The sequence below is a fragment of the Panicum hallii genome, chromosome 3 (genome assembly GCF_002211085.1).
Source record: "Panicum hallii strain FIL2 chromosome 3, PHallii_v3.1, whole genome shotgun sequence".
Classification (NCBI taxonomy): Eukaryota; Viridiplantae; Streptophyta; class Magnoliopsida; order Poales; family Poaceae; genus Panicum; species Panicum hallii.
The window spans coordinates 3,696,111-3,707,399 of record NC_038044.1 but is presented as its reverse complement, the minus strand read 5'-3'; the positions used below and the strand labels follow the sequence as shown (position 1 = coordinate 3,707,399).

The 11,289-nt window shown below is 45.0% G+C and overlaps 1 protein-coding gene and 1 pseudogene across 1 annotated transcript; both read left to right on the top strand.

Annotated features, from left to right (window-relative positions):
• The first annotated feature begins 19 nt into the window (after positions 1 to 19).
• Positions 20 to 2,514, top strand: LOC112884515 (annotated as a pseudogene).
• A 4,238-nt stretch (positions 2,515 to 6,752) lies between these two features.
• LOC112887076 (serine carboxypeptidase 1-like) lies at positions 6,753 to 10,983 on the top strand. The gene is made up of 13 exons (XM_025953157.1): positions 6,753 to 7,181; positions 7,831 to 7,907; positions 8,001 to 8,123; positions 8,226 to 8,328; positions 8,414 to 8,451; positions 8,524 to 8,625; positions 8,944 to 9,024; positions 9,096 to 9,344; positions 9,724 to 9,789; positions 9,871 to 9,992; positions 10,087 to 10,200; positions 10,400 to 10,445; positions 10,619 to 10,983. Exons 1-13 carry the CDS (start codon positions 6,884 to 6,886, stop codon positions 10,700 to 10,702), a joined length of 1,503 nt encoding a protein of 500 aa, XP_025808942.1. The 5' UTR covers positions 6,753 to 6,883; the 3' UTR covers positions 10,703 to 10,983.
• Positions 10,984 to 11,289: the final 306 nt, after the last annotated feature.

Here is an 11,289-nt window from a genome sequence, read left to right as displayed (position 1 = left end):
GGTCACTACAAATTCAGAAATGAGCATACGTATTTCATGCGTTTCGCGCTAAAAAGGAACTGTTCCTCATGTTGTGGTGCCTCACATATCAATGTTATACACTTTATGTCGCAACCGTCCATAATCTTTAAAATTTCATCACCCAAAATATACTAACTCCTTAGAATTTATATTTTTTCTTTTACACTTCCGTAATTTCGTCAGTTGTTTTCTCCTCTTCAATGCTCTCTCTGTCGCAAGTTGCAGCCTTTCCGTACAGCCCAATCAGGTCTACCAGGCAATTTCATACAGAAGAAGCCCAAATAGCCAAGACGGGCTGAATTGGGGCCCATTTTATACCTTGTCTAGTGGGCCCGAAAATGGTATACGGCCCGAGCTCCAGACGCGCGGGAGCGCAGAGCACACAGCGGCGGCGGCGGCTGCAGGCGGAAACCCTTTGCTAGCGGCGCGGGCGGGCGGGCAAGCAGGCAGGCAGCTGCGAGTCGGTTAGGAGGGCGGCCGCACGGCACCGGGGCAGCCGTTGCAGAGCTGAAAGATCCCATTTTTACCATGCTCATGTGGTGGCCACCCAAATGCACAGCTGAATGGTTCAGACACTGGAGGGTTTTCACTTTTCACCCGGGAAACTTTTTCTTGCCCCTTCTCAACGCTTGCCGCTGCAGTTCAGTCAGACTTCTCGAGTGGTGATGAGAAGCCGGATATTGTTCACGACAACACAATCATCCGGAAACGATCCCGCATTTTGAGTTCTGAAAGTGCTGTGCAACTCCGCTGCCTAAAGAGGAAGCCAGCGGTCGTTGCATTTGCCTACTTTAAAGATACCGAGAGCATTGGGTTTCATCATGACTTTTCAACCTACTCAGTGATTATGCACATTTTATCCCATTCACGCCAGGGGAAGATGTTGCTATCCTTGTTCTGTCAAATAGCTTCAACAACTGGAACTGGTAGTGGTGGTCCAGAAATCCTAGCACTCATGAATCACCTCAGAAGAACTCCTCACTCACTCTCATCTGGAAGCAATTGCTTGATCAAGGCATACACTATATGCCATGATGTGCAGGCCACAGTAGACATGCTTAGTCATCTTTGCAGGCTTGGGTATGTTCCATCAGCTTGGGCTTGCAATTTTGCTCTCAAATTTGTAGCACGGAGCAGTGGATTGGAGATGGTTGCCGCAGCTTTTGATCAAATGAAGTTCTCTCAGATGACTCTGGATGCTGATTCATTAAACATAGTCACCAGGTCGCTTTTTAAAGCAAAGAAGGCAGACGAAGCAGTCCAATTGTGGGTTGAGATGATTGAAATAGGAGTGAAGCCGCATGGATACTCCTCATTCATAATTGGTCTTTGTGATTGTGGAAAGTATGATGTAGCTTATGAGGTTCTTCAAGGGGTCACCAAAGAGAGGGTCCCAATTGAGGCCATGACTTATAACATGCTAATGGAGAGACTATGCAGAGAAATGAAATTGGAGGCAGCTGAAAAAGGTGCTGGAGTTAAAGGCCAAACAAGGATGCATCCCTGATGTATATGGTTATAGCTATCTCATTCGTAGTTATGGCAAAATGGGAAACGCATTAAAGGCGGTAGATCAGTGTGAAGCCATGGAATCCCATGGTAACAAGATAAATTGTCACATTGTTGGTTATCTTCTACAGTGCCTCAGAAAGTTAGGCAAGACATCTGAAGTTACTGTGCACTTCAAGAAATTTAGGGATTCGGGTATCCGTCTTGATAAGGTGGTATACAACATTGCTATGGATGGTTATTGCAAGCTTGGGAACATGAATGAGGCATTTTATCTACTGAATGAAATGATGTCTAGGGGTTTGGGGCACCTGAAAGAATCCACTTTACATGCCTGATCAATGGTTACTCTCTGAAGGGAGAAATGCAAAAGGCCCAGCAGGAATTCATGAAGATGCTGGAGGCAAATATAAAACCAGACATAGTTACCTGTAGCATATTGGCCACTGGATTCGGCAGGAGTGGTCTCCTTATGGAGGTATTGGACTTTATAAACCTAAACCATATGATGGATGAAGGGCTGGAGCCTACTTCACTTATCTATGGTGTAGCAATTGATAGCCTTTGTAAACAAGGCAACCTTAGTGAAGCAGAAAACTTATTTTATATAGTCGAAGAAAAAGGGATAGATAAGGTTGAAGCACTACATAGTGCTATGGTTTGTGGTTATTTAAATTCAGGTTGGACCGACGATGCTTACATGCTTTTTCTTAGGGTTGCTCAACAAGGTAGTCTTGTGGATCATTTTTCATGTTCAAAATTGATAAATGACCTTTGTAGAGGTGGAAACGTCAAAGGAGCTTCAGATGTATTGAGCATGATGCTTAAAAAAATGTTGTTCCTGATGTAGTTTCGTATACCCATCTCATATCAGCTTATTGTCAGACAGGAGATATGAGCACTGCTCTTGTATGGTTCAACGATATGGTTGGGCGAGGTCGTTCTCCTGATGCCACCGTGTATATGAAAAAATTGCAAATTTAGAACTCTAAACATCGCATTTCGCAGTTTTGCCACTACTAATATTGACATGGTAAAATTAGGACTCCAAACATGTGCTACTTGATACTGCTGCCATTTGGTGTATTTTCTCTTTTTTCTTTTTCTTTTTCATGTATTTGGTGGGATGAAAAGACCGTATTACCCTCCCTACTTTTTTTTGGCTCCTCACGGTTGGGCCGCCGCCTTCCTCTCGGCGGCGGGGCCGGCGGCGTCGACCCGTCTCGGCGCGGCCGTCACCGCCTCCGCGCTCGCCGTGCTGGGTTCGCGCTGCTCGCTGCGGCCGTCGCACACTTCCCCGTGCCGCGGTCGTCGCGCTCTCCCCTGCCGCGGCCGCCGCATCGCATGCGACGAATTCGAGGTTTGCGTGCTGCTCTTGCAGGCCGCCGCCGGGGCGTCGCGCTCGCATGCGTGTCCAAGAAGATGGCCATGCACGGCATCCAGAAGGAGTACGTTGCCAAAATCTAGGTGATGTGCCCGTCCACTAACCCGTGTAGTCTCGCTCTTGTCTCAATTCCTCCCAATCCTGCACTGAATTTCAATTTGATTTTATAGGAATTTCTATTTTCAATTCAAATAATTGCACGCTAGCATTCGATAGCGAGAGCAGTTTGCGTCTTACAGTCTCTAGCTGTTTCTACGGAGACCTCATATGTAGATTGTTGTTAGGTGCTCAGCTGTAGCGCTGCAACTGCAGTGGCTGACGCTGCAGCAGCAGCCGGCCAGCAGCTGCTCGTCGGATGGATGCATGCCACCGGCGCTGCCCTAGGTCATGAACGGTGAAAGATCGATCGGGAAAAGAGAGATGATCGGACGAAACAAAGCGACGTGGTGCAATACGGTAATACCGTAACAGAAGGGCAATACGATCTTTTCATCCTGCTAAATATATGAAAAAGAAAAAGAAAGAGAGGAAATACATCCAATGGCGGTAGAATCAAAATTGCACATGTTTGGGATCATGTCAATGTTAGTAATGGCAAAACTGCAAAGCACCATGTTTAGAGTTTCAAATTTGCACTTTTCTGCCGTATATACAGTGCTGATGAATGGGTGCTGCAGGGCTGGGACACGAACGGACGCACCAGACGCTCTCCGCCGGCTTCCCTTCGTCCTCTGCCTCCTTCCTTTCCTCGTCCCTCTCCCTCCCAGCGGCTGTTGCTGTGGCTTGTCCTCCTGCCAGCGACGGTCACAGCAAGGAGGCAAGTGGCACCGCATAGGGGCGGCCGCGGCGAGCAGGGCGACTGGGTGACAGTAGCGGCGGCGGCGCGCAGGGGATGCGCCTGCGAGATAGGTGACATGGCGTGCTTTACCGGACCCGTTCGCTTGTCGTGCTTTGGGCTGGCCCGATAACATGGCGTGCCGGGCCTGGGCCGCTTGCTCAGCCTGTGGGCGGGCACGGCACGGCCTGGTTCCGCTTCCGTGCCGTGCCTAGCCCGGTAACATTGGGCCCGTGCTTTACCGGGCCCGTGCCAGGCGGCCATTTGATCATCTATATTAAAACAGATTGCTTTCAGTTCGCCCCCTGTTCATGGTCCGGTTTTCCAACCCAAGCCAAAAAATAAATATGTTGGTTCGGTGCGGGCTGGATTTCGACGGCTTAATTAATATGCTGGGTTGATTTGGGCAGCTGGTTTCACCGGTTAACGCAGCGGTTCGCTTTACAAGACGCGCGCGCACGCATGCACGCGAGAGACTACGGCCTACACGCGAGCATGCATTGCGCAGATGAAGCTCCTGATGAACGTGGACCAAGGTAGCAGCGTAGAAAGGCCGCGTGGGTTGGCAAACACTCTGATTTAATCCGAAATTGCAATAAGTCAACATAAGAAACACCCTCACGGAAAGAGAATAGCATGCCTAGGGAACTGATCATGTTCCATACAAAAGATTTCTTAATTAAATCTAACAATAGCTTAAGTTAACTAAACTATAAGAAAATTCCCGAATGCATTCACATAAAGTTGATGTACTGCACCAAGAATACTCTCATACTTGCATACCCGTAGTGTATAACAAAGAAATCTGCAGCCTACGACAAATAAAAGAATAGTCATGATCAATGAATCTCTATATAGCATAACAACAAAATATGCAGCATAGTCAGGATCAACGAATGTCTACAGTATAATAACGAAATATGCAGCATAACAAATAATCTCTAATGTAGCTGCCTTGTGTACCCATAGATCCTATGTTTCAGATTTGGACCCTATAGAGTCAATCACCTTACCTTGTCAGAAACAAAATATACGCCTTGTCAGAAATTGCTATCCTTCAAACTCAGTGAAATCTGAAACAAAAAAGACAAGTTACATAAGTTTATTTTAAACATAATTGAAGCAAAAAAGACAAAAATATGTCCCTCTTTTGAAGGATAAAGCAAAGATACAGTTCTCGAATTCCACATCCAAATTCCAAACAAGAACTGAGAACATGGTAGGGATTACTATGGATTGAATCTTGCACCCATCCCTTTCTTTGCAAACTAAACCTAATCTCGATCTGAGCTAGGATTCATGGCTGAATACAATCCAGGAAAAAATGAATAGATATGAAAAGAGTAATGGAACCAATGGCACAGGAAGGATAGAAGGGAAATCTTGTTAGCAGAGGTCTCTATGGGGAGATGCGGTGGTGAGTCTACATCCATATCCAAGGACCCAGCAGCCATGGATGCAACAGCCTCCTTCAGTTCCCATGCTACCTCCGTCGCGAGCGCAGCCTCCACCTCGAGGCCTCGAGCGAGGCCTTCGCGCGGCATCTTCTTCCCGGCCGCCGGCCGTCGCCGCCGTCCGCCGCAGCTGCTCTTTTTTTTTCTTTCAGTGTATTGTGGTCTCGATGGTTTTCACGGGTCCACACCGCAAACCAGCATACCACCATTTCCGTTGTATGGGTCCACACCGGTCCGGCTCCAACCCGCGCTGGGATCGAGACGACGGGTCCTTCTGGATCGGGTGCGGGCTGGTACCCGATTTTGCTGAACCGATGAACAGGGCGACTTTCAGTCAACATTTTAGTAACTTCGACTAATAAAATATATAAATAACTAGCAGTAATAAATAATCGCCATGAAACCTTGACCGAATGGCTATATAATTAGCAACAATAAATGATTGCCTAAGCTAAAAATACAACCTCAAGTCATAAATAATGTTTTACTTAAGCCAAATTTATGTGACTAGATGCAGTAGCAAATTCTGCCGAGGTTGAGTAGTGCCCTTGAACAATTTAGGAGCTAATCTTAAATAGAATTGAATGCATTGTATGACTGCATATATGGGTTGCTTGTGGAGAAATGGGAGGACCAAAACTTAAGTTGCATTCATATTGAAGGAATCCGCGAAAGGGCAATCTGGTCAATTTAGTATTAGAGACAAAAAATTGTGCCCGCTAGAAACGAATGGAGAGATTATTCAACACCAGCACGATTCAATTAGTATCATGATTCCTTCTCCTTCTTATTAGAGCCTTCTTAGGTAGGCAATAGAGTAATACAGTCACTTAAATGATTTCTTAGTTTATGCGCAAGGCAATACAGTTTCAGAAAGATATACAGTAGTAATTAATCACCATATACTAACAACATTAATTAGCACACCGTCGATTTTGCATGTTGTACTATATTAAAAGGAGGATAAAAGATGATAAAATTTATTATATTGAATATTTAACTAAAATTGGGGATGTAACTCAATTGGTAGAGCACTAAGCTTCTCAGAGGTCCAGGGTTCGATTCCTCGCATCTCCAATCCAACTCTTTTTTTTTCTATTCTAGAATATGGTTCCACAAAGGTTTCTCAGGCAAAATGTTTGTCAAATCTTTTATCCACCAAACCTTAACCTCGCCGGAGAAGATGAATCCATACATGGTACAAATAAATTAAAATTCAACCGTTTGATTCCTCCCTTGCTAATTTATAGTATATAATTCATTCAGTCAACATATATCTAGAACACGATTGATGGAGAGAAAAAAACATATATCTTTGCACATCGTGTGGTTTGGACGATCCATGCATGTCCCTGCCATGAGCGTTGATTGGGCGCTTGGGTTTCAGTGGGACGGGTAGGCTGAGACACACTACCGCCGAGACCGAGAGTCCACACCGGCCGGCCGGCCGGCTTGCTTTGCCGTCAACGTCGGGACGTCACGGCCCCATGCGTTTCTTCCACGACATCATATACTCCACGCCTCCGCCGGTCTCTTCCTCCTATCTCGCACCGCACGCGGCTGAGCTCGCAGCTCTATATAGACACGGCGCCCCCGCGCGCCCGTCCCTGTCCCGGCCATACCCTCCGATCCTTCGCCGATCGAGCTAGAGCCTAGAGCTACTATACCACCACCGCAGCAATGGCCTGCGGCCACTCCGCCTCCGCGCTCCTGCTGCTGCTGGCGGTGGTGGCCTCCTCCGCCTGCTGCGGCCGCGCCGCGCCGGCGGGGGCGCTGGTGACGCGCGTGCCGGGTTTCGGGGGCGCCCGGCTGCCGTCGAAGCACTACGCCGGGTACGTGACGGTGGACGAGGCGCACGGGCGGCGCCTCTTCTACTACCTGGTGGAGTCGGAGCACGACCCGGCCGGGGACCCCCTCGTGCTCTGGCTCAACGGCGGCCCGGGGTGCTCCAGCTTCGACGGCTTCGTCTACGAGCACGGTCCGTCCGCCGTCGTTGATCCGATCGATCCCCCTCTTTTCTTCTCTGCGAATTTTTCTCCTTTGGCCAAGCAATAGTCGCCGTCGTTTGGTCTCTGTTGCGTTGCGGTCGCCGAACGGCCAGCAGAGCGGCCGAGGCCGCCGGGAGAGCGGCCGGCGCAGGAAGAAGCTAAGCGTGCGGGTGGGGACTGGGGACTGTTGGCTGCTGCGCTGTTGCTTTCTACGCATCGCGTAAAGGAGCCCCCGCCCGTACCCCGTCGCTGTCTTTCTGCCCCATTTTGTCTTGGGAAAGCTAACTACTATACCAAGATATTATTCCTACTCCATTTCCTCACCTCATTCTTTCTTCTCTCCCGCTTTGGCCATTCTTTCCTACTTCGACGAGATCGTCAGGATCTTCCCAGCACGTTAGACGTACGGTTAGAGTAAGGGTATGATCCACCGATGACCACGGGAACAAGTGGCGGCGTTGGGAGCAACAGGTTGTCAGGCACTGGAACGGTGATGCAAAAGTCTAGACAAAAAAAAAGAGCTGAAGAGAATCGATAGTCCAAAATTTAGATATTAATTATTTGCGCAAAAAATCCTAGGTGGGCTCTGATCTGAATGGACCTTTTCATGACAAATAATGTGCGTTCTTTTTGGTTCAGGACCATTCAACTTTGAGTCAGGAGGGTCAGCTGGAAGCCTGCCAAAGCTTCATCTCAATCCATATAGCTGGTCCAAGGTTGGGCATTTGATCCATCGGTCCTACATATATAATTAGCCGAAATTATCTGGTAGTTTATCAAAATTGAGAGTAGTGATTCTGTTCTTGTAGGTGTCTAGTGTGATATACTTGGACTCCCCTGCCGGTGTTGGCCTGTCATACTCGAAGAATGCTTCAGATTATGAAACTGGCGATCTTAAGACCGCTGCTGATTCACATACTTTTCTTCTCAAGGTATATTATAGTTGTTCTTTCATGCTGGTGCAGTAAAATTATCATCTGCTTGTGGAACAAACAGCTCAGTCATTTTTTCTCTCTTTTTCTACTATTAACCAGTGGTTTCAGCTCTACCCTGAGTTTTCGAAAAATCCATTTTACATAGCCGGAGAATCGTATGCCGGGGTTTATGTTCCTACCCTTTCACATGAAGTTGCCAAAGGTTTGGCTTTAGGATTGTAATCAATTATCCTTAAACAACTATTAAATGCCTTCCATTCTTGTTATACCTACAAATTGTTCCACAGGAATCCATGAAGGAGTTAAGCCAACTATAAATTTTAAGGTTAGTAAATTTTCTTATATTGCTGCCTCCATAAGAACTTTAAACGTGGTTACCAAGGAAATCTCATGTTAGGGCTACATGGTCGGCAATGGTGTATGTGACACCGCGTTTGACGGTAATGCCCTGGTACCATTTGCGCATGGAATGGGTCTAATTTCAGATGATATATACAAGGTATGTCTGTACTCCGACTGAAATCACCGATCAGAAGTATCCTTCATCACTAAATTTTAGTAATAATGAAATCAGAATGCTTCCTTGCACCCTAAGAATAAATGCGTAGTATTTGTTAAACTTCATTTTTTCGAAAATGGAAACTTTATTAATATCAAGTAGCCCATATCTGTTAAAAATCGTGAGGCCTTTGAATTTATCTGTATATATCAACCCGTGGCTATGTTCTTCCAAATAGAATCAACTATACTTGCAGGATAAAGACTATGTCTTTGAAGAGCCCAGCTGAATTAACCGACATCTCTATTCATAATGCAGGAGGCCAATACTGCATGTCAAGGAAATTACTGGAATGGTAGCACTGACAGATGCGAAGAAGCACTATCGAGAGTCGATGCGGTAAGCCGCCAGTGACACTATCTGGTAAAAATCAGTGCTGTTCTCTTATGATATATTATGTTCTTGTGTAGGAAATCGAAGGATTAAACATTTATGACATTCTTGAGCCATGCTACCACAGCACATCTATCAAAGAAGTGATCCCACAGAAGAGCAGAGCGCCTCAAAGTTTCAAAGATCTTGGTGCAACTGCCAAGCCCCTTCCGGTAAGAACAAGAATGCTTGGACGGGCCTGGCCTCTGAGAGCTCCTGTAAGAGATGGGCGCGTTCCATCGTGGCAGGAACTTGCCGTTGCCGCTGCCGGTGGAGTTCCGTGTATGGTGAGCACAAGTGCAGTACCCTTTTCTAGCTCTGCGTTCTCTTATGATCTGTTTAAATGTTAATCTTCTGGAGAGATTGCTCTTTTCGAAGATTGCCTAGCTAAAATTCACCATATGTGTATGCTAGTGTAGTAATACACTGATACTAATTAATATCGCGCCACCGCATTTTTTTTCATTTCGTTTATCTTCATCTTCTCCGGTTGTCCTATATAAGGCAGGCACTTCTTCCAACTAAAAGATTTATTTGACTTTTATCTGGTTCCTATTCCATTGCATGCATTTTCTTCTCGAAATATATAGGAGTTAATTTTCCCCCAAGAGAAGAATGATTCATTTTGCCCCATTTCTTACCCTGTCTTGTTTGCTTAATCTTCAGAGTGATGAAGTTGCAACAGCATGGCTGAACAACGATAGCGTCAGATCTGCGATTCATGCTGAACCAGTATGATAGTCATATAGTAATCATCTTGTATTTGATTGATCGAATTTTAAAACTTTCCATCTTCTAACCTTACAATGTTAGGTGAGTTCAATAGGACCATGGCTCATATGCACAGATAAATTGGATTTTCGTCATGATGCTGGGAGTATGATCAGTTATCACAAGAACCTTACAAGCCAGGGTTACCGTGCTCTCATTTACAGGTACATTAAGTGTAATATCCTTTTGGTTCTCAAGTTCTTTAGTCTCAGAGAAGCTGATATTATCAATGATATATTTATTTTGCATTTGTTTCAGCGGCGACCATGATATGTGTGTACCTTACACTGGGAGTGAAGCATGGACTGCATCATTAGGCTATGGAGTCCTTGATTCGTGGCGGCCGTGGTTCACCAATGAACAAGTTTCTGGGTATTGAACAAAAATTGATTCGGCATTTTTTGATCTAGATTTTTTAATCATTTTATCCTAGAGACTGAATTATTCTTTTTTTTATGAATTCACAATCAACAGAATTACCATTTGTTTCATGATTTCGATTTTTTGTTTGAATGCTATCCATAAACAAACGTACCTCATCTTTTTTTTTTTTGCTTGTTATGCTCATCAGGTACACCCAAGGATATGAAAAGGGCCTCACTTTTGCAACTATTAAGGTAAACACTGTTTCTAACTTTGTCAGTTAATCCATTATAATTTGCAAACAAGCAGGATTGTAGCCTGCCAAGTCAAAAATAAAATATGTTTAATGATATGAATACATTACTGAAACACGAAAAATAAAAGCAAGATTAAGTCGCCTTCAACTATCCTGTTGTTCATTTCACAGGGTGCTGGCCACACAGTTCCTGAGTATAAACCTCAGGAAGCATTGGCTTTCTACAGCCGTTGGCTTGCTGGTTCCAAGTTGTGAAGCTCATGAAGCCTGCTGCTGCTGATGGGAGGCATATTTCCATGAAACAAAGAACAACATGAAGAAATTGGATAATCCATAGAACAATAAGGCCATCGGAGGATCAAAGTTCCTAGCGCCAACTACAGTGTTGCATTCTTTTCTGCAAATATTATATCAATGCAGCTGTTTTGTTTCCATGCATTTTTCATGCCTTCACGGTGTGGCCAAACATTTGTGACAATTTTCGTTGACATTTTGAAATCCCAAAGGTATCAATGTCTGCTATTTGTTTTGATCCGTACAAGATTTCCCGCTGTGTTGTCAAATCTCTCTCAATAAAAGATATGTGGAATACAAATCTTTTGATACGGATTTAATTTGTACCATAAACATGCATGGAACTTGATTTTTTTTAGAAAAAGGATATTGTTGCGCTGGCGTCTAGAGAGGAATTTGATAGTTGTCGGACAAAACTATGAAGTTTGATTTTTTTCTTTTCAAAATTTATGATGCCCTGTAAAAATAAACAGAGGAAATATTTATAACATTGATAAATAATGATGTAAAGTGGATGTTCAAACAAAAAGTCCCAAACTTCAACTTAT

Coding starts and splice junctions, on each gene's coding strand:
- LOC112887076 (XM_025953157.1), top strand. CDS start 6,884: ATGGCCTGCGGCCACTCCGCCTCCGCGCTCCTGCTGCTGCTGGCGGTG. Junction 8,626..8,943: donor TTTCAGATGATATATACAAG/GTATGTCTGTAC, acceptor TTCATAATGCAG/GAGGCCAATACTGCATGTCA. Junction 9,345..9,723: donor CCGGTGGAGTTCCGTGTATG/GTGAGCACAAGT, acceptor CTTAATCTTCAG/AGTGATGAAGTTGCAACAGC.